At 44.3% G+C, this 23,126-nt stretch overlaps 1 protein-coding gene across 1 annotated transcript in view; it reads left to right on the top strand.

Annotated features, from left to right (window-relative positions):
- Positions 1–18,168, top strand: part of HTR7 (5-hydroxytryptamine receptor 7) — a 43,072-nt gene extending 24,904 nt beyond the window's left edge. Inside the window, exons 2-3 of the mRNA XM_035138523.3 lie at positions 7,215–7,964; positions 15,532–18,168. Coding sequence (XP_034994414.3) covers positions 7,215–7,964; positions 15,532–15,574 — 793 coding nt within the window. The 3' untranslated portion in view covers positions 15,575–18,168. The remainder of the gene's footprint in view (positions 1–7,214; positions 7,965–15,531) is intronic.
- Positions 18,169–23,126: the final 4,958 nt, after the last annotated feature.

The following is a 23,126-nucleotide window of genomic DNA, read 5'->3' as shown; positions in this document are numbered from 1 at the left end:
CATATATTTCACAATAAACCATACTGCACTGAAACAATCTACTAAACAAAGGCAGCTGTTCAAACAGCTCAGGACTCGAGGAGTGTGTGCTTGTAGTGTTGGATGTTACTCTTGGCAACTGCATCTTGTTTGACTTGGGCTACAATCCACTCGCTTTCTCCTGCTGAATGTCACAAGGCAGAACCCACAATTGGATCTCCTCTCTCTTGTCGTTTAAGGGAAGCCATTCTGTATCACCTGTGGTGAAGGGTGGGCAAGAAATGACTGGAAGGCATGTGGATAATTTTGTGCTTTGAAAGGGAAGGGCCCTAGCTCAGCTTTGGATGGCAAAGGCCCCAGATTCAATCCCTGGTGTCTCCAGGCAGGACACAGAGAGGACCCTGTCAGAAACCCGGTCAGTCAGTATGGACAATGCCAGTGGCATAGCATGGGTTGCCAGTACCCGGGGCTGCGCGGAGGAAGGGTGGGACGGAGTACACATGCACATTCAACTGCCTAATAGTGTCTGTATCACCCAGAAGATTGCAGCTGCAGAGATAAGAAAAGAAGAGTCATCTTGAGAAGTCACTTCCTGGTTTGCATAGAGAAGCGTTTTCAGCTTCTCATGCTCCTATATAAGAATAACAGAGAAATAGGTAGACCAGAGCAGGGGAATCTATGGGCAAAGATGAATATATGTCCATTATGAGAGGGTAAAAAACAAACTTTATTCCATTTCTTTATAAACATAGATACAAATATATATCCCAAGAAAAATGGTAAAAACCAATAAGCACCTGCATGAATAAGAGAGGGGCTGGAAAAGCTCACTAGTACAGAAAACAGAAAAAGGATGAGGAATGGAGGCACAACAATTATTTGCAGTGGACATATTGGGAGTTAAAAGTAAATGGTTTCAAAACTCGGCATCTGAGGAAAGAAAGGGCAAAGGAGAAACCCTGCTGGGAAAGCACCTCCGCTGCTAGATTATAAACGACTTTTGAATGAAAGCGGAATGAAGAAGGATCTCGAAAGGGATGAAATGCTTATTTCTGAAAACGGAAATGAGGAAAATGAATAGTCAAGGAAACATGTAGAGAGGTAAAAGGAAAATAAATAGAAAGCCACGAGCAGTAGGGGAGCCAAATGAGAAGCGTGTGGATGACAGATAAATGGAGTAAATATATGTACACACACACAAGGCTTTTAAAAAGCCATTTGCAAGATAGGGGACTCATTAAAAAAGAATTCTAGACAATCACATGGACAAAGAAAAGAACACAGGAAGTACAAAAAGACATCAACGCAGATCATATTAAAATTAGGAAAGTGGGGAAAAATACTGATGATGGAGTTGATGCTAAAAACTGAGATTTGGAGGGGGGGAAAGCTCCCCTATGTGAAATGTTTGCAAGGCCTGCTTTGATACTTCGTTTTGGTTTTATTGCATCAGAATCTGGAGGTATTCCAGTCCAGGTTTTATCAGCTGCCTAAACAAAGAGTCTCTCTCCACTGGCTGGACTTCAGAACCAGGCAGTGGTGACAAATTCTGGTATGCTTCACTCTACATTTCCACTTTGAACACTTCTAGGTAGTCGTGCTTGCACTGACTGCACCGTCCTGAGTCCAGGAAGCACACCATCCCATAGAACATAATATTTGTGATGGTATGGGCACTAGTTTGGTTTTGGTGAATAAAAGAAGAAGAAAGGTGCCTCTCAAGCTCATGAAGTAAATACTGTAAATCAATATATTCAGTTGTACCTTGGTTTTCGAACAGCTTAGTTCTTGGCTCCTGAACACCGCAAACCCAGAAGTGACTGTTCCGGTTTGCAAAATATTTTTGGAAGCCGAATGTACGACGGGGCTTCTGCGGCTTCCGATTGGCTGCAGGAGCTTCCTGCAGCCAATCAGAAGCCGCACTTGGTTTCCGAACATTTTGGAAGTCAAACAGACTTCCAGGACGGATTCCGTTTGACTTCCAAGGTACGACTGTATTGCAGCTCTGTGAGGGGTAAATTACAGTTCCTAAGATTCTTTAGGAGGGGAGAAAATGTGTCAAGTTGCAGATCCTCTCCCAGTGATTTTCTGCAAAGGGGCTGGTATATCTGCCAGTTTTAGTTCGCTTAACTTCTCATTTTTCCAGTCTTAAACACAGCGCTCTACATTTCTGCAGCAATCTGTGGTTCCCCCCCCCACAAGCCCCTACCCCTAATGAAAATTCAACAGTGTTTCAGTGCAAATTTCCCCTAATACACATATCTTTGTATGCAATTTTGATTAACTTAATGTATTTTTGCAAGCAATTTTCTCCAATATATAAAATGCATTTTTCTATATTATTTCCACCAATATATGCATTTTCCTGCACATTTCCCCCTAATACAGTGTATGCATTTTCTGTACTTTCTGCATGGTAGGAAAACTGCATTGCAAAATTGGGAGAAGTGTGAATTTCAAAGGATAGAGGTGTTTCAGCTCATATATTGGTTCAATAACTGCAAATGAGGTAGATTCTTATTAAAAAGCAGAAAAATAAATAAATGAAAATTCTTCCTTATGCCTACTGATATATGTATGCATTTCTTTTCAGTCATTCTGCACACTTCCTGCAGAGTAGGTAACTGAATTATTTACTTTGTGTTAAAGAAGAATCTTAATTTTCAAGGTTAATCAAATGTATATATTGAGGTGAATGGTCTGAGGCATACAAGATTGATGCTGTTTTTATCTTGCAGCTGAAATAGAAGTATTAGTGGGACTAGTTTGATGTATTTTTATGAGGATAAATATATTTTTATTTCAAATAGCATATTTTGTGGAACCAATATAGTTTTGCACTGATATGTCTTTCTCAATCATCACGTCGCTCTGTTGCTTGTGCAATTTCTCAAAAGTACCTGAATGCATTAACTTTCATTGGTGGGCACTTCAGAAATATATAATATACATATGATTGACCTTAAATTGGACCGTTTTTAACCCTTGGCCACTTAAAATGTAGCCTTATCAGCTACTAAGGGTCCTTTAAGTTGCGCCCAGGCAGGACAGAGATAGCCAATAATGACACCGGGGGGTTTGAATCCAGAGAAAGAATTTAATTCTTAAATTTAAGAGACTCCTGGTGGTCAAGCTCACGACAGGAGTAAAGAGACACAAATTTGCAAAGATTCTTATACACTTTTCCTGACTATATTTTCCTAAAACATAGACGCAAGGATTCTAAAGCATAGACGCCAAGGCAAAAGGTCAGAAACATTGACGCAAAGGCATGGGTAACATAAACAGGACTATAGTGGTCTGCGCATCCTTCCCCCCTCCTGCATCATCTATGCGTGTCGTCAATTACTTATCTCTGGCTGGCTCCTGTGCATCATTCCCTTCTGATAAGAGAATCCTTTGCTAGGAATGTTTTCATTTTACATTGCCGGGAATGTTTTCATTTTGCAAGGCTGCTCTGTCTTCCTGCAATGTCTCCTTCTCAAGGTTTTTTTTACATCATTGGGACCTCTGGCATAACGCAGGGTGTCAGGGTGTAAGGGGTGTAAGGGACTATGAGCCAGGTCCTCCTTTGGGATTCCTAAGTCAACCTTTATACTTGGTTCATCTCTGAGCTTGTACAGGTATAATACAGGGATACAATCAATATGCAGCAATAATAAGCTGCGTCTGCGTTCAATTCAAATGGCCATCATCACCCCCTCCAATATTAAAAAATGAATAAATCTCTGTTAGAAAAAGGCTAGATGTTCATTAACCTTCCTAAACAGAAACTTAAAAAATAAAGCATTGGGGGACATTTTACTACCCCAAGCCAAATTCTAATGTATCTAATGTGCTGCTAGTGTGTGAAAACAGTCAAGATCCAAGGATTTCCAGGCATCCACCTCTTGATGGTGGAGACATCGGGTGCCATTCTGGTCCCTGGGCATCTTCGCTTGGCCTCAAGTAGTTGATAAAAGTAAAGGTAAAGGACCCCTGACAGTTAAGTCCAGTCGCAAACGACTCTGGGGTTGCGGTGCTCATCTCGCTTTACTGGCCGAAGGAGCCAGCGTTTTTCCGCTGACTGTTTTTCCAGGTCATGTGGCCAGCATGACTAAGCCGCTTCTGGCAAAACCAGAGCAGTGCACGGAAACGCCGTTTACCTTCCTGCCGGAGTGGTACCTATTTACAGTCATACCTCGGGTTGTGAACGCTGCGGGTCATGCGTTTTCAGGTTGCGGTCCAGTACCAGAACGGGTTACTTTCGGGTTTCAGTGCTCGTGCATGCGCAGAAGTGCACAATGACGTCACACGCATGCACAGAAGTGCCGAATCGCATCATGCGCATGCACAGAAGTGGCACTATGGGTTGCGAATGCTGCGGGTTGCGAACGTGCCTACCGCACGGATCACGTTCGCAACCCGAGGTATGACTGTATCTACTTGCACTTGACGTGCTTTTGAACTGCTAGGTTGGCAGGAGCTGGGACCAAACAACGGAAGCTCACCCCGTTGTGGGGATTCGAACCACCGACCTTCCGATCGGCAAGCCCTAGGCTCAGCCAGGTGCAAAATGTGCCTGGTGCCTGGTGATTTTCTAATGCTGTTGGACTCCCAATTTCCATCATTCCTGACCACTGGCTGGGATGGGAACCCAAAAAACATCTAGATGGCATCACATTGGCTTAGCTTATAAAGTGCCATAAGATTCTTGGTTGTTTTTGCAGGGACAGACGGGCGCTGCTTTCCCTCTGAGCATAATTCCAAACTCTTGAACTGTCCCATCAGTCATGGCAAAACTGTCGAGAAACATGTGGAACTGCAGATGAAGTATTAGCATTTGTTTTATTCTTACCCTATTCCAAAAGCTGCCTTTCCTTAACAGCAGGGAAGGGCTTACCTGTGGCTTTTCAGATATTGTTGGACTCCAGCTCCCATCAGCGCCAGCCAGCATTGACAACAGCCAGAGATTATGGGATTTGTAGTTGTAGATGGAAAACGCCAGGTTACCCACCTGCTGCTGAGTAGCATTATAAATGGTGCTAGCTTCATGAATTCTTCCATCTTGTAAAGCTTCTTTTTAATCCTGTGGGTGGGATGGAATCTAAAAACACTTGGACGCATTTTATTTAACATAGAAACCGTTGATATGAGAATTTAAGCAAGCATGCCTTTCTTGCAGTGAAATGACCACGGAATGCTCCTTTGTTTCAAGTCATTGTAAGCTAATCAAACCGTGGAAGAAATCTGCGTGTTCCAAAATAGTCCCTGTAAGAAGCGTGACTCGATAATGCTGCAAAATGCCTTTATTCATTTAAGCAGAATGAAAACATTTAACTCTCTTTGAAATTGATTTTGCCGCATTTAGAACATTTATAAATACCAAAGACTAATATTTCCATTGAAGCTGTTGCTTTATTCTGCTTTGAAGAATCACACCCCAACCCCCTCAACCCCAACTCCACCGACATGCAAATTTTTAAAGGCAAGGTTTGAAATGGGTTTTTTGGGGGGGTGGGGGAGCCCACAGAAGTATTAGGGAGAATGAACACAAACCAAACTTGGAATGAAAACTGGACCCAATCTTTCTTCCTGAATCAGAACAAGTTGAGACTGATCCATCAGGGAGAACCTGGCATTGCCCCACCAGCCTCAGCCAGCCCCCACCTGCCTGCCTTCTTACTTTCAACTTTTCTAAGGAGTGGCACTTGGCTGTCCTTCATCTCAGCTTTGTCCTTGTCTATCTTAGCAGAAAGAAGAACGGGAACAAATGTTGCCTGTCAGCCACTCTGGCTCCACCAGAGTGGAGAATTGACCTAACCTGGGCAATTATCGAGGATCCTGCCACCCTAATCTGTTGGTCTGAACTTTTGGAGAGGTGTACTTGGCGCAACCCCGATCCTGTGGGCATTAACCGGGCCCAGAAGAAAGCCAATCGGGCAGTGCGCAAGAGCGTCCTTCAGTGGAATGGCAGGGTGATTTGGCACCCTTACATTACTTTTGACTGAGAGCCCCTATACCGGTCAGATGGGGTGCACTTGTCGGGGGAGGGAAATGAGATCTGGTTGTCTGACATATCACAGGGCCTAAAATCTTGGCGGCAGATTAGGGGTTTGGCAGTGAGCCTTTTGGCTCGAGTGGCGGTTTAGTGGTGGTTTAGTGGCGCTGTGGGTTAAACCACAGATCTTGGGCTTGCCGATCAGAAGGTCGGCGGTTCAAATCCCCGCGACGGGTGAGCTCCCGTTGCTCGGTCCCTGCTCCTGCCAACCTAGCAGTTCGAAAGCACGTCAAAGCGCAAGTAGATAAATAGGAACCGCTACAGCGGGAAGGTAAACGGCGCTTCCATGTGCTGCTCTGGTTTGCCAGAAGCGGCTTTGTCATGCTGGCCACATGACCTGGAAGCTATACGCCGGCTCCCTCGGCCAATAATGCGAGATGAGCGCGCAACCCCAGAGTCAGTCACGACTGGACCTAATGGTCAGGGGTCCCTTTACCTTCAACCTCAGCTGGGGTTGGAGGGGGGGGTTGTACCCTCGCCTTCCCCTCCAGAAATAGGGTATCCTGTTAAAGAGACCCGTGATGGAGTTGCTTCTGTCCATTTGTCTTAGAGGCGGGGATCCTCCTATTTGATGTAAGTCATAGGAATCCCCGCTGCCAGGTTGACCCTGATGTCATTTCCGGTAGGCAGCCTGGAAATAAATGCTTACCCAATGCCTATGCCAAACCACTTCATCTATAGTCAATAAAGTTGTGGCCTGATTCAATCCCATTCAATTGTGTGGTCTCCTTTACTGGAAGCTCACCTGAGTGGTAGAATTGGGGAGCGTGTGTCCTGGTCCTGAAATTAATCATTCTTCCCAGGGAACTCTGAGTTTTAGCTCCCTCTCTGGTTTGAGCCATTAGACCAAACACCTGAAGACAGGTTGCTGTAAAGCACACTTTAAAAACTGCGCAAAAGAAACCAAAAATTGGAATTGTTTCATGCAAAAGAGAATAAAATTTGGTTGGTGCATGCATTACCTTTTACTCTCCTGCTTGCTATAGTTACCCTAGAAATGGTGTGTTTTAAAGAACCAGGCTGGTATAAAATGCAAACTTCTTGTTTCATCTTTTGTTTGCAGGTCAAATTAGTATTACTAGCTACAGTTCAACCTGTGGGGCTCCCTGCAGCAAGTTACAACAGCAGTGGTTTTGCCCGCAAACTTTGTAACTAACGAAAGGCACACTAACTCTGCTTTCTCTCTGCTTTCTAGGTACCTTGGAATCACCAGGCCTCTCACCTATCCCGTAAGGCAGAATGGGAAGTGTATGGCTAAAATGATCCTGAGCGTGTGGCTGCTGTCGGCTTCAATTACTTTGCCGCCCCTCTTTGGCTGGGCTCAGAATATCAACGACAACAAAGTTTGCCTCATCAGCCAAGACTTCGGTTACACCATTTATTCCACGGCGGTGGCGTTTTACATTCCCATGTCTGTGATGCTTTTCATGTACTACCAGATCTTCAAAGCCGCCAAGAAGAGCGCGGCCAAACATAAGTTCGCCGGTTTCCCCCGCCCCGAAGAAAACGAAGGGGTCGTTTCGGCGAACGGCATTGCGAAACTGCACAAAGAATCGGAAGAGTGCACAAATTTTTCGCGGCTGCTTAAGCACGAGCGGAAGAACATCTCCATCTTCAAGAGGGAGCAGAAAGCCGCCACCACCCTGGGGATTGTTGTCGGGGCGTTTACGGTGTGCTGGCTGCCGTTTTTCATACTTTCCACTGCCAGGCCCTTTATCTGCGGGACGTCTTGCAGCTGTATCCCGCTGTGGGTCGAGAGGACATTTCTCTGGTTGGGTTATGCAAACTCTCTCATCAACCCCTTTATATATGCCTTCTTCAATCGGGACCTGAGGACAACCTATCGCAACCTGCTGCAATGCAGATATAGGAATATCAACCGTAAGCTATCGGCCGCAGGCATGCATGAGGCCCTGAAGCTTGCTGAAAAGCCAGAGTTTGTTCTGTAAGGTCATTTTGCCTTTTTATTACACTTATTTGCTAGTTCTTTGTGTAAGCTTCCTCTTCCAAGTAACACCAAATACAGATAAGAATGATTGTGTCTGATTGCAGATTATTCCTTTTTTAGTTGAAGATTTCTGTCAGTCTTATCCCAGTCTGTTGTGGCTTTCCCCTCATAAATCTGGAGAGAATGCTAAGAATTAGGGTTCCCTTTCTCTACCCAACTACAGTTGCCCCAGGAAGACAGAATAACAAATAAATAAGTTCACCTGTGAGTGCTTAGCATCATCGTAGTATTGGATACCCCAGTACCAAAATTCTTTGTATTAAAGCAGTTGTATGTGAAGAGGGTGGGGTTTTTTGTTTTTTTTTAAAAGATACTGAGAATCTTAATTTAGGATCTCTGTTCGAAGATCTTCTAGTGTGTAGCTATACAAAACTGTGTTACTCCAAACTTTGGTAGCTGCTTATACTTTTTCTTTCTTTCCAGGAGACCATAACCACAAACTAGCCATCAGGCCTAATAGTTGTGGGCACATAGCTGTTGTTTTTAAAGCTCTACTTTGTGATTGGATGCTGCCATTGATTGGCTCCCATTGTTATTTCCTGCACTCCTCAGATTACCAGCCAAATCTGGTGAATGATCCATGGAGCATTTTGTCCGAATGATTAGGTGCATGCCTGCTTGGTGTCTTCTAGGCATATTTTCCACTGTTTCTTGAAGTTTAAACTTGACAATCGTTTAGAAAGCATAAGCGTTTCGTAGGACAGATGGACCCCAAATAAACAATGGTTTTGCTGATCACAGCCCACGAGTGGAATCTCAACATTATTTACTTTGGGGCAGCCCCAAAGACTTTTTTTATAGAATAATAAGTGGCTTTGGGATTGCCAGGTCCGCTGAGGCTAACTGTTGCAAAAGGTGCATCTTTGAACCCTGGGACCTTGACCCAAATCCTTGCTGATCCTGTATTGAAGTTGAGAAACTAACGAAAAGAAGCAGTGCTATCTTGAGAGCTTTGATACGTTACTATTATTTGAAAACATTGGAAAGACAAACATAGACAACAGGGTGAATTGTATAACTGGGGTGAGGAACTTTTGGTCCTCCAGATGGCGTTAGACTCCAACTCCCATCAGCCCCAGGCAGCATGGCCAATAGTAACCGATGATGGGAGCTGGAGTTCAGCAGGAGGGCCACAGATTCCATAGTCCAATTGTATATGATGTGATCCAGACGGCCCTTTTAGGCATGTACAAATACATGCACACTTGCATTAGGGCATAGATAGCCAATGCTGCTGACTACAACTCCCATCATCCCTGATTATTGGTCATACTGCTCAGGGCTGATGGGAGTTGCTGTCCAAAAAATCTGAAGCTATGACATTGGCTTACCCCTGCACTAGGATATCATTTTTTCTCTCTCTCTCTCTTTTCCTTTTGGCAGCAGAACTTGGTACTCCGCTGGGCCATTTCTGGTGCTACCCTGCATTTGGGGAACAATCTGTTCAGTAGCACAGTGGTCTCAAAAGCCTGACTGCACATTCCAACTTCTCTGCACAGCCCTCTGCCCATGTTGTGTAGTTAAAGGAACAGGATGACTCCCTCCTCTGCTGTTAGTGGGAATGAGGCCCGTGTGATCTGTTCAGGTGTTTGCTCAGGTGGTCTATTGGCAGGACTTTGCTGAGAGCATCTGCTTCTTTGTAGGAAAATTGGCCCCGTGTGCTCTCTCACTTAGCCATATTTCTAAAGAAAGGAAGTTATTGTGCTCTCCCTCTCCCCCTTATTGGGGGCATGAAAGCTATCAAGCGAAAGTAACACTAGGCAGCAGAACATGATGAACAATGGCAGGAGTGATGTAAGGCTTGTTGCTTTCAGATCATTTTTGTTTTATGTTTTGCCCAGGTAGGGTTTCTTGGGGGTGTGGGGCAGGGGGAATTTGCTTTTGTTTTGTTTTTTTGTTTTCCCATTTGGGGCGTATATTCCTATCAGGATCAGTTTTTCTCCCTTGAACTGAATGTCTACCATTAAGATCCATTAAGGGATTTGCTTTTGCATTGTGGTATTTTGATATATTTATTTACTGTTGTTTTATTGCATTAGTTTTATTTTATACTTTTGTGCACTGCTCTGGAATATTTTGTCGAAGGGTGGTTAATAAATATTTCAAACACTAATATGTATTTAGAAAGACGTCTATTTAGAAACACAAGTTGGTTTCCTTAAGGCATGCAGTTTCTCTGCATTGCTTTCATGGGTGGTCTTGAGAAAACCTCATTAGCTTTGGACATCCCTAGAAAGCGGAGTGGGGGTGGGGGGATCCTGGGAACAATGAGTGGCATGGCTACCATCCAGCAGCATCGCCCGGGCACTCCTGCTGCCTTCTGCCTGGCAACTTCAGCCACTAAACTCAGCCTGCCAGCGTCCACAGGTTTCATCTGTTCATGAATATCCACCACTTTCCTTCCACACATCACCTTCGAGCACATACACGCAAGATTTGCCTCGACCACATCCAATCACACAAACAAACACATGCCAGTTGACTTCATGAAGAATGCCAACGGACTCATGCACTCATCTTTCATGCTCCACTCATTCACATTAGTACTAACGGACTTCCGAAGATGAGCTCCAACCAAGCTTACATCTGCAAACATCAGCCTGCTTACGGCATCTAGCAGCTTCCGAATGCGAACTCCACTGGCTTCCATCCACCAACATCTGCCAGCTTCTGCTAGGTCCCTCGCCAGACAGGGGCCAGCTTCCTTTCATGGATATCAGCCACCTTCCCAGGATTCCACTCGGTTGCAATCCCACTCGGCAAGCAAATTTGCCCTATTATGACCACCACCTTCCATTTGCCCACTCGATTCCTCCACATGGAAGAAGACCAGGCAATGAGGCATGCCACAGCGGGGTCCCCACTGTGTCCTGGTGAGGAAGAGGACGTTAATCAATGGACCTTTCGCTTGGCTCACCTTTGTATTCACTCACCTTCTTTGTGCTTTTGAGATGTCACCAAAAGTCCACAGCCAATGGCAATGCTTGCAGAGGCACCATCACAATCTCTTCAGGCCTCACAATCCTGGGTGCGCCTCAGCAGTGATCTATTGGTGCGCTTATTATTAACAAGGGTTTCTAGCCCACCCTTCGTCTGTAGTGATACCAGGGAGAGGTGCACCATAAAACTAGGGTTCTGGGACCTTTTCCAGTGCATTGGCCACATTTCCTGGTGGGAAACCATCCGGGCTCTGTATGTGAGTGGCAGGGTAGGGTCAGAGGCAGAGAGGAGCGAAGCAATGGATCTGACTTATCCTCATACAGTAGGCTCTAGTCCAGCTGTACAAAAGCCAGAGGTTTCTACACACACACCCCTCCGGTTAAGCAGGAACCATTATCGCAGTTCAGGAAAAACATTCCAACCAGGCAAAAGCAATTGAGGAAGGTGTGGAGCAGTGGGCCACTGGGAGGGAATGACCTTGGGAGAGTCTTGGGTGCCAGACAGAGGCCCCTACAGGCTGAAGGTTTCCTACCCCTGTCATAAAATGGAAGAGTTTTTTTTTTTCAACTCCACCCTGCCACTGGGTGGACCACCCTAAAATTTAGCATCATGGAGAAAGATCACCTGGAAAGTATGTAGACGCAAGTGGGGATGCTGGTGAAATTCTCCACATTTATTTTTCAAAGTATCTCCACCTATTTGTTTACATTGCTGTTTAGACCACATGCAGGCATAGCTTTTGATTTTCCACTCCACAGATGGTGTTCCATATTTGTTCAGGGTAAGAGACGTGCCAAATGATTTGAAATAAATCTGCTGCTGGCAGTCGCTGAGCTGAGGATTTGCTTATTAAATGGATGAAGCCGTTGCTTTATCGGAGGCACTTGTTGGCAGGAAAGGGGGAAGACCGCAGTGGTTATTAGCTTTTTTTTAAAAAAATGCTAAATGACTCCTGCCGAGCTTCAAAATTCATTGTGGGTCCTAAAGGTAGGATTTATCAGCGCCTACTATCCTGCGGAGTTCATGCTTTGGCTCTTTAGGTAAACAAGACAAATTGTTTAATTCAAAAATAGTTTGGGGAAAGTAGGGAAACTAAATAACCCATGTTGTATGAAAAAGAACCTGTTTCAGCCCACATTGCAGCTCCTTCTATCATTCCTTTTGGAAACCTGGACTATCCTGGTGTGCAGAAGAACTGCAGCCGAAGAAGAACATACTGTCCATGTAGTTTTGGGAAAGGCCCGTTCTTCCAGATTTGCAGTGGCCTCTTTTTATAATTTCTCAGCCTTACATCCATAATGTTCTGCTTGTAACCTACAGCTGCTGCCTTCCTGAGGCTGTCAGCCTTGGCCTCATCCTCTGTTTGATTCTGCTGGGCTCAGGCCTGGGTTGCTGACCAGGCCTTTCCCAAAGGGACAGCTTCTGTCCTTTGTAAAAGATTGCAGTCATTTGCATGCATTACTTGGGAGTAAGTCCCATTGAACTTGCAGCCCAACCCTATGCAGGTTTACATGCGTAGAGTTGTAAGAGATCTAGAGTAGGCAAATTTCCAAAGCAGCAGGGCTGGCTTATACCACATTTTCAGTACCAGTAGTAAGTAAAGTAATGCAAAGTTACCTAACTGTACTGCTTGTTCTTTCTGGAATGATAAGCTTTGTATAAGAACAGATTTCAATTTCTAACAGGCAAACATATGGTTCTTACTAATGGCCAGTGCCTGGCGTGCTATGGTCCATGGGGTCACGAAGAGTCGGACACGACTAAACGACTAAACAACAACAACAACAATGGCCAGTCATTCTTAACATAAAACAGCAAAAAAGAGTACTTTTTTGGTCCATTTCTTCTTGTTTCATTTACTGACCTTTATTCTTTATTATTCCTTCCTTCTGAAACTAGTTTTGACCTTGGATAAAACCACATGGTTAGTTAATTTCATTTCTAATGCCTATTTTCGTTTTGATTTCAAAACTTAAGCTTTTTCTATTTTTCTAATAAAATGAAAGCCAAACCCTGTGTGCATCGTATTCGGACGTCTGTTGCAAATCTTCACCCTTCAGGGTGCTTGGTTGTGTATCACCTCCTGCCCTTCCCCACCAGAGTAGAATGCTTAGACCGATGGGGGTATCAAAGAACATACTGTGTGTATGTAATGGGGTTGTCCCCCCGCTGGTATGTCTGCTTGTTTGTGTTCTTTAGGGCAAAACTACACACTACTACAAAGAACATGGAGCTGCTGCTGAACACACCATCCCTGGGTTGACTCTTGTCCCCATCCACCCCTCTGGCTTTAACATTTCACTCAACTTAACCCATATCCCTACATCATTGCAGTGTGCATTTCTCTAGCCCACTCAAAACTTACACGCTGATGAAAGAAAATGCACTTTGTAATGACTTTGTGGGCACAGCACATGTAAAACCAGATGTTTATGGAGAGAAAAGGAAGCCTCATTTTCTGTGTAGCTGCTGTAGCATGTAGTCCTACCCTTAGGGCTAAATCCTGAATATCTGTACATCCAAGTGGCTGGGTTGTTGGGCAGTGAAACACTTGCCCTCTGTCAGAGAATGCATGCCATCTGCTCTGCTTCCTCGAAAAAGAAAGTAAGCAGAGAGAAATGAATTCCGCCTTCAAAGGACCATTGGTAGGCTTGAATGACTGACAGAATACTCGGTTGCCTCGAGGACAAAGAATACCCCTCTGTTGCATATGGGGTGTGTGTGAAAGGATTCTATGTGATCAAAAATATTGTTGCACATGAAACTGCAAATACTCCTCCACATTGACTCAGCTCAATCTTGGGTTTTTTTTTTAACCAGCACTGGAGAAAGTGGCAGGATTTGGCCTTTGTCTTTTTTCATTATTGTGACAGTGTTGCATTGTGCATGTCAGTAAACAGAGCTAGAAAAGTACTTCCATTTCATAAGTGTCCACATCAGAAGTTTAAGTGCCTTGCAGTGCAAACGTCTGACTGTCGAGCTTCCAAACGTCTGACTGTCGAGCTTAGCATAGGTGCAGGGCAATTAGCAAAGAGGAGGTGCTTCCAGGACCACTGTTTTCCCTAAATGAATGCCCATCTTGGGATGTTTATTCCACCCCCGCCAAAAGTAGGTGCATTTCTATTCTTGGAGTACAGTTGGAGGGAAAACAGGTATATAGAATACTCTGAAAAATGTAACCCTTTCATTAACGTTACAGGGCAAACACACAATTGGGATTCCTGGGTTGCATCCAAAGATACATTTAAGGAAGTTCGTGGAAGGAGAGTGGTTCTAATAAGACACGTAATAAGACACATGGAATAGGCTAAGGCTTAATCTATTGATCATTAATGACATGCTATGAAGCAATGAGAGGTGCGGATCTTAAAGCAAATTAACTTGAAATTCACAGAAGGAAAGTTTCCCATTTCCTCCTCTTCTCTGAACCTGTTTATGTCCCCCCACCCCCCAGCCTCTGAAAAGTCCTTCTGAATAATGTGGGTTGTGATACCAGTGTGTGTGTGTGTGTGTGTGTGTGTGTATGTGTGTGTGTCCTGGGGGAAGGAGGTCTAGGAAACATCTGTAAATTCAATTAAGTCAACTTATTTTGGATTTGGGGAGATTGTTTCTAAGCAATTTTGCTTCCTTTCTCCATAACTTTGTCTCAGTCTGTTCTGTAGTTTGCTTTCTTGTTTTCATTTTACAAAAAATCCTAGGAACCACTGTTATCCAATACAGTACACCAGGCATGTCAAACCTGTGGCCCTCCAGATGTTTTGGACTACAATTCCCATCTTCCCCAACCACTGGTCCTGCTAGCTAGGGATCATGGGAGTTGTAGGCCAAAACATCTGGAGGGCCGCAGGTTTGACATGCCTGCAGTACACCTACAGAATCCTACCTCTCTCTCTCTCTCTCTCTCTCTCTCTCTCTCTCTCTCTCTCTCACACACACACACACACACACACAGGCAACTCCCCATTTGCATGGGGTTGAGACCATTGATAAGTAAAGGTCTGCAACATTTCTGAGCTGATGTTTGGCAGGGTGAGTCAGGAGCATTGGAGCTCTATCCTTTGTCCTTCCTCCTGCATTTTCCCTGGCAGTCATCGCTCAGAAAACCCCAATTGACTGATTTTTACCTTAGACAAATAATCCCCACATGTGTTGTGTTGTGTTGTGTTGTGAGTGTCCCCAGCATTCCAGAAATCAATCAGGAAGGAACACATCCATCAAGTGGGAACTTCTGATCAGAACCTGCAGTGATAGCTGTCTCCTAAGCATTGGTCTCTCACCTATCCATTTAACCTTTAGATCACTTCACCTGTTCTTGAACAATTCTGAGAAGGCTTCCTGTTGATCCCACCTTGCTTTCTGAACCAACCAAATTCTGTCTGTATCCTACTTGACCTCCATCTTTCAAAGGGCCGGTTCTAAAAAGTCTCCTATGACCTGTCATGCCCATCCTTGACACCTCATAGGACTCCCCGAAGGGACAGGGAATCTTCTTCTGTACGCTATGATTATAAGCTAAAGAACGTTCATCTTGATATATTTCTGTGGTTTTTATTTCTTTAAACAGGAGGAGCTCTGATTACTCAAGAAAAAAGAGCCATGACTTATGACTGGATGCAGATGAAACAGTCATATAACGAACAAGGCACGGCTGTGCAAGGAACAGCGTTGAAGATCCAACCTGCAAGGAGAATGTGATGGGCTCAGGAAACACACAGGGTCTTCTTGGGAAGGGGATACTGTAAAGATAGTCAGTGAGCTTGGTATATTGTATTAAATGTACTTCAGCGGAACACAGTGACATCTCTTTTGATCGCCTTTTCTTTTCTTCAACTGAACCGATGACCATTGTGTACAAATAAACCATTTTCTTTGGGGTTTTTTGGGGGGGGGAAGAGAAGACGACAAGATTGCATAGGCAATAATCAGTTTGATGCATGCCTGAAATGGCGAGGGAGGTCCCTCTCAGGTGTGCCTTATTGCGAGGGGCTCGCCAACCCGATGACTTTGCCAACTTGTCCCTGTTAGTTGTTCTTGCGCCTCCTTTTTAAAAAAACCTTTCAACAAGAGCAGGCAAAATTTCACCCCGGGTATCAATATTTCCCTCGCAAGGAGAAACGATCGAAAAGCTGAGGCTAGAGATGGGAACTGGAGGCTGAGGCATGTATCCAATGTAATGATAAGTAGCCACCATCCCCTCAGCACCAGGATTTCCATTTGTTTAATTAGACTTCCCCTCCTCCCACCTTCCTCAAATCTGCTCTGGAGATTTGAGGGAAACCCCAGATCAGATTTAGGGGGTGCACAGGGGGAGGAGAGTGGGGAAAGTCCGATTGAGCAAGTGGAACTCCTTGTGTGGATGGGATGGTTGCTTAGTGTTGCATTGGATGAAAGTCTGTGCAACCTTTCATCATTATCAGTCAATGTAAATTATAAAGATCACTTGGTTACAGTTTTTTTTTAAAACAACTTGTTTCTGACCAGGAAGACAAAATAGGAAGGGTAACAACACAGCTTTAGTTTATTTTTTGCACATTCCATCTCAGCCCCCTTTTTGCTCACTTTCTTTCCAACTTGCTCCACTTTCTGTTGCTGAGAATCATGGGAAGTGTAGACACCACTAGATTTATATTATATAAGCTTTCTTGGAAGTCTCTGCTTTGCCAACCTTGTCCATGGTTTGCAAATGCAAATGGGAAATAAACTTGCAGTGGTTTAGATATACCAGTTTCCTAGTGCTATGAATATTCAGGAAGGGACTATGATACAGAATGTATTTTGCAGGGTTGTTAACGTTTTCCAAGCAAAGGATTATGGTTGTGAGGATGCTTGCCACTGCAAGGTGCGAAATATTCTGGGCTGGCTCCAGTGCACAAAAGGTTAGCCAAGCTTGTCTCAGATGAGAAGATGCAGCACAACCCTAATCATGGTTTACTCAAAAGGATGTCCAGATTTACTCCCAGGTAAGTATGTTTAGGCTTACAACCATAGTGCAAAAAAAGATCTTAATTATGTGTAAAGAAATTAAAGTGCATGCTTCAAAAATTTAATTAGCTGCTGCAGAGGGAACAGAATTAGAACTCACCAACACCGCAGTCCTATAAGAAATTATCCCCAGTGAGTGCTTCCCTGCGATGGAAGTTTCCATTTAAAGATTTTTTGTCAGAACTGTGGTAGGCATGGGGTGGAATTGAAACACCCCTTCCTGTGCATCCTGGTTCTGACCTAGCTCAATGACCCACCCACCCAATACATGACGGCTATTTAAATTGTTTAAAAGATGCACGTTAACTCCTTGGATGCAGTTAACATTGTATCTAGTTTGATCCTTGGCTAACATGTCCCATTTATTTCCTTTGGGCTTTAGTGCAACTGATATCAAGCTGGTTCACATGTAATGCTAAGAGAACGAAGGCATAGCCTGAATGCATAAACTCCTTGGGAAGGAGATTGTGGCTGCTTCGCTCTTCCTCAAGTTCTTGCTGCTGTGTTGCTATGAGCCAAGCCATGGTTAGGCTTAGCATTTTACCACATGGTTTGTCTTGCTCCAGACAAGGATGAGCTGTGACCAAGGTTTGTTTTTGGGTTTACAGCTCATGCTTTGCCTGGAGGAGACGTACCATGAGCCTGAATTAGGAAGGCACACCGAAGCTTAGCTGCAAGCTGTGTGGGTCGCAGGAGGACCAAGGGAGGTTCATGTTCAGTGTGAATCGGTTCATTCTCTGTATTTGGCCAATGTCTGGCTAAAGAAGAAAGGACAAAAGGACAAAAACGAGATCGACTCAAAAGCAGCCATCAGGTCTAAAATAGGAAAATCGTTTCTCTTTGACATAGAAGGTAATTTAAACGGTGATAGTGAATCACTGGACTATATTAGGAAAATATAGGGCTACAGTGAATTCGTTGCAGATGATTCAACAAGCAAAACCCAATATATTCAACGCAACCCTTAATTTATGTGTCTGTTATCCTATTTCAATGTCATTTCGGGGTGTGCTAAAATGTGTTAATAAATTATATGAATGGTGGTATGATTTCAGCAGCTTTCTGTGTACTGCATTTCCTGTTATTATGTGTAGATACCCCTTTTTTCACAGAGAACCATGTTTGTTGCCTTGAACTTCATGAGACCGAGGGTCACATCTGTCCTTTGTAGTGATAACAATAAATAATATTACCCGGATAACATTCTGTCAAAGCTTGCCAGGAATGCATCCATACTTCATTATCAGCATTCATTGCACTGGTTCCTGCACACATAAATGGATGCCTTTTGCTAATTCAGACTGATTTCCTCAAAGGAATGGGTTACATTGCAGATGGGTCTGAATGGAATCCATGAGTGATAGAATGAGTGTCTGTCAGCCTTAATATTTCCATATAGGAAAATGGGAAAGCTCTGATCAGGCAGATTGAGAACAACAGCAGAACAGTCTTCTTGCAATGGGCTCCTACACCAAAGATTAAATGTGGGGACTCGGTTGTATTATGAAAGGTAAAGGTAAAGGGACCCCTGACCATTAGGTCCAGTCGTGACTGACTCTGGGGTTGTGGTGCTCATCTCGCGTTATTGGCCGAGGGAGCCGGCATACAGCTTCCAGGTCATGTGGCCAGCATGACAAAGCCACTTCTGGCGAACCAGAGCAGCACACAGAAACGCAGTTTACTTTCCCGCTGGAGCGGTTCCTATTTATCTACTTGCATTTTGACGTGCTTTCAAACTGCTAGGTTGGCAGGAGCTGGGACCGAGCAACGGGAGCTCACCCCGTCGCAGGGATTCGAACCGCCGACCTTCTGATCAGCAAGCCCTAGGCTCAGTGGTTTAACCCACAGCGCCACTCTTATTATGAAAGAGAGGAAATCAAAAGGCTACACCTCTAGAATGATCTGTGCCACGGTCATTCAGCACAGAGTGGTCCTTGCACAGCTGTCACTGTTATCATTGAGCATTCAAAGAGCACCAATAAAAGGAAAGCTATCTGGTTGTTGTTGTTAATTACATTCTATTTCTATATCTATATCACAAGGCGATGAACAAAATATAGTGAAAATGGTCGAATATAGTCAAAAGCAACAGAAGTGGAATTTTAAAAGCAATACAAAATGGACACCCACAGCAGAGACCTATTCATTCAACTGAGAAAGCTTGTTGGATCAAACAAACAAAAATATTCAGTTTCTTTCCAGGAAGTGCAGGTAGTTGCGGAATTTCGGCACAGCTGTGTTGGATTTCTAGCTCTCATTTCCAAGGCAAAACAATGCCCTTTCAAGGGGTGCAAAATGAACTCGTACTACTTGTTCAAAGCTTGTATTCCTCATTCTGGAGCTTTGGTGAAAGCTTAAAAAAAGAAACTTAAGAGGGCCATTCCGTCCTCTTTTATTACATAATCCTAAGAATATTGGACCACATTTAGTGAACCTGGTGATGCACAAAGTTTAATAGCCAATGGAATTTTACCAGTAAAAGGGGGGGGGGAGCAACATATTGTCCTAGTTCTTAAGTCATGATGTAGCTCTAGTTGTTCCAGAATGCACACTAGATGTGTATCAGAATGTCCATTCAAGCATATACCCCACCGAGATCAATTGAGAGGCCATAGAGGTGTTCACCAAATTTCCCCCTGCAGTCAATTAATGTGGGGGACTAGTTTATTTTTTTGCTTACTGGCCATACCACCAGTGGCTGCACACATTCAGTGTTAATGCAAAATGGGTCTTATGCACACATAGCTCCTCTACCAGTCTGGGAAGTCTAGCTGATCAAGACTTTGTACACAACATGCTGGGAGTAAAGTAGCAGCACTTGCAATAAGTTACCTGAACCAGTCAGGGGCAATATACAGAAAGAGAACCTGTTTTTCCTCCTAGCCAATCCCTTCTCTCATAGTAACTACTTTTCCGGCTTTTACTTCCTTCCTGCTTTTTCTCCGAGTCAGTTCCAGCCAGTTACAGTAGGAGATAGTATGTGCTCATGCCTCCAAATCAGCCACAAGCAGAACAAGCCTGTACAGTCGTACCTTGGTTGCCAAACACTTTGGAACTCCGACGTTTCGGCTCCCAAACGAGCGAAAACTGGAAGTGAGTGTTCCAGCTTTTGAACGATTTTCGGGAGCTGAACATACAGCGTGGCTTCCGATTGGCTGCAGGAGCTTCCCGCAGCCAATCAGAAGCCACATTTGGGTTTCTGAACATTTTGGAAGTCGAATGGACTTCCAGAATGGATTCCATTCGACTTCCAAGGTACCACTGTACTCAGAATGGCTATGTTGGCCGATAAACCTCATGTTCCTTTATCCTTCCAACCGGAAGCCTTACCAGACTCTTTCTGTACACCGCTGCACTATATTTACCAAACTCTCAACACACCTTACATTTAAAGCACCCAAATAATCCTGGGAACTGCTAGGAATTGTAACTCTGTGAGTGGAAATGATAGTTCCCATGATTCTTTGTAGCTGGTGTGTCCCCTCTATATATGCCATACCTGCCAAGTTCCTGCCGGAAAAATAAGGGATCGGACCGGAAGTAGCAGACCGGAAGTAGCGCTGTCGCCATTTTGGAACTGGGCGGAGCATGCTCAGAAGCGACTTTTGATGCTGCTCTGCCCAGTTCCAAAATGACCGCCGCACCAGAAGTCACACTGCAGCCATTTTGGAATTGGGCAGAGCAGCATCTAAAGTTGCTTCTGAGCATGCTCCGCCCAGTTCCAAAATGGCCGCAGCGCCAGAATAAACCGGGAAAAAACAAAAAAATCCATTTTTTTCCGGCTGGGAACAGCTGGAAAAACGGGGGTTTCCCAGGGAATACAGGAGACTTGGCAGCTATGATATATGCTGTGCATGCAACCCAACCAGTTCTGACTGGGCAAAGGAGGCAGATGCATATACAGCCTTGTGCCACTTTCTTCTGCCAAAGACATGGCTGCCAGAGGGTGGCCAGGGTGCAGGATGGCTGGGGAGAGATGTGGCTTGTGGGCACATTCCTGCTACCCACTTAAAACATCAGCTCAACTTCTCTGCACTTGATTGCCCCAAGAAGCTAATACTCTTTGCTTTGCTGCATTACCTTCATTTCATTGCCTCAGTTGCCAAGGCAACACAGATACTTTCCCCGTCCCCTTCCCTAAACACTTCCCTAACTTTTCGAGCACCCTCTGAAAATTTGCCGAAAATGAACATTTGAAAGGTGCACAAAAAACGTTCTTGAAACTCAGTGGCCTGGTTTGGCTCTGCTCTAGCTTTTTTTATAGATTGCCATGGAAACAGGGAATCGGGAAGATTACTCCAGGCAGCATGGACAATGGTCAGGAATGATGGGAGCTGGAGTCCAACAAGGTCTTGAGGACCAATCCCCACTCCTGAGCTTGATGTAGCACTTCTATTAAAGAAATGAATAGGATCTTATTATAAATAAAGCACACACACAAAAGAGTAGTCCTTCACAAAGTTGTTTTTTTTAAAACTCTGAAATCTACATCCAGAGAGGGACACCAAATTGTACGAAAGTTTTCAGAGCAGGAAGGAAATCATGAGACTTTGAGGAGAAAATTGTCAGAACCCAATCTAGACTTGACCATAACTTGGTGATTCCACCTTGCATGACAAGGACAGCCTACTGCTGGGCTGTGGTTTGGGGATCTGCCCTTGCAGAGTGATGATCAGATCCTGAACAGAAAGGTCCACAGCACCACAGGAGCCTCTTCCACTGAATGGGGGGAACATGTCAGGAAGATGCTCGAACGTGGTGAATAGGATTCCCTTGAGCTTGCTCGTAGCAGCCCTCTTGTGCATGGGTGGTGCCATTCTGACTGCATAAGCATCAGCATGGGGAGAATGAGTTTGCTACCGGTAGGATGAAAATGAAATTGGATAAACAACTGAATGGAAGCAGTTTGCATTCCAGCGTGGGTTTCAGCTTGCAGCCATGAAACACTACATCCCAGTGGTGCTTAAATTGAATGAGTACATATCCATTTTTTTAAAACAAAACACTCTTTAGATATATGAGGAGGGGATGTAAACAAGTGTAAATAATTTTAAATAAATCTGCTTTTCTGTTTTAAAGAGGAAGAGCGAGATTGGGAAGCCAGGGACTCGGGGCAGGAAAGTGATGTGTGCCTGTTCACATAACTTGAGTAGTAACAGTAATTGGTGGTGATCCTTCCGCTTCTACTTCAGAAACAGTTGGGCAGTTTCGCAAACCAATTTATTTATATTTTATTTCCTTATTTCCTTATTTTCCTTATTACCTTATTTCCTTGCCTTTCCTCCAAGTAGCCCAACAACTCTGTCTCCTCCCCCAAAATATGAAAGAAAGTCAAACCATCTTTGCAGGCAAAAAAAGGGAGGGAGGGGTGACAATAATTTTTTCGCACCGGGTACCACTTGACCTTGCTATGCCACTGCCTGGTGTGGCTGAAGGAGGCAATTCTGCATTCTCCTAGGGCTACTTCACACAAGGCATTTCCTTTTCCATGTGAGCAGCCCCACCCGTCTCGGACTAATTTTCAAAGCAGAAGGTGGCTCTCCAGCAGATGATGTGCTACTCTGAATGTTGCAACACAGTTCTCAGCATTGTATTGTATTTTCATATTATTTTGAAACATGCACTTGGGTGTAAATTAGAACATGTCTTTTTGAGACTACTGAAGCAAAGCACTCTGAGATTAATGCAGGAACAGGGCAGAAGATTGGGAAATGACATGGAGTGGAAACAAGAAAGATTTGTTCAACCCTAATCCCACCATTCCTGGCTATGGATTTTTGTGTGCTGCCTAGTTGACCCTGAATACAACTAGCAGCAATTCCTGTGATTGTGGCACTGGCAGGGGCATGTTGCTATGATTGCAGGATTGTGGCCGGCTGTATACATGGTTACCCAATTCATATCAGCTTGCCTGGAGACGACCCTAGAGGGAAGAAAATATCCATGCACTCTGTGGACCTTACATTTCTGCTAACGGTGGATTATTTCTGCTGTGTTCTGTTCCTTTCACACCTCTGATCTCAAGCCTCCCTTGAGTTTTTTGAACAGGCCCATTTAATTCATAATGAAAACGAAGAAGGAAGCTACATGAAAATCTCTTTCACACTTGCAATTCAGCCCAGTCTCGATTCTATATTTATACGAGCATCTAGCTAATATTTCAGCATCGTATTATAC

Source organism: Zootoca vivipara, chromosome 5, assembly GCF_965207765.1.
Source record: "Zootoca vivipara chromosome 5, rZooViv2.hap1.1, whole genome shotgun sequence".
Classification (NCBI taxonomy): domain Eukaryota; kingdom Metazoa; phylum Chordata; class Lepidosauria; order Squamata; family Lacertidae; genus Zootoca; species Zootoca vivipara.
The sequence above is the reverse complement of the archived record's forward strand: the minus strand, read 5'-3'. Positions and strand labels throughout refer to the sequence as shown.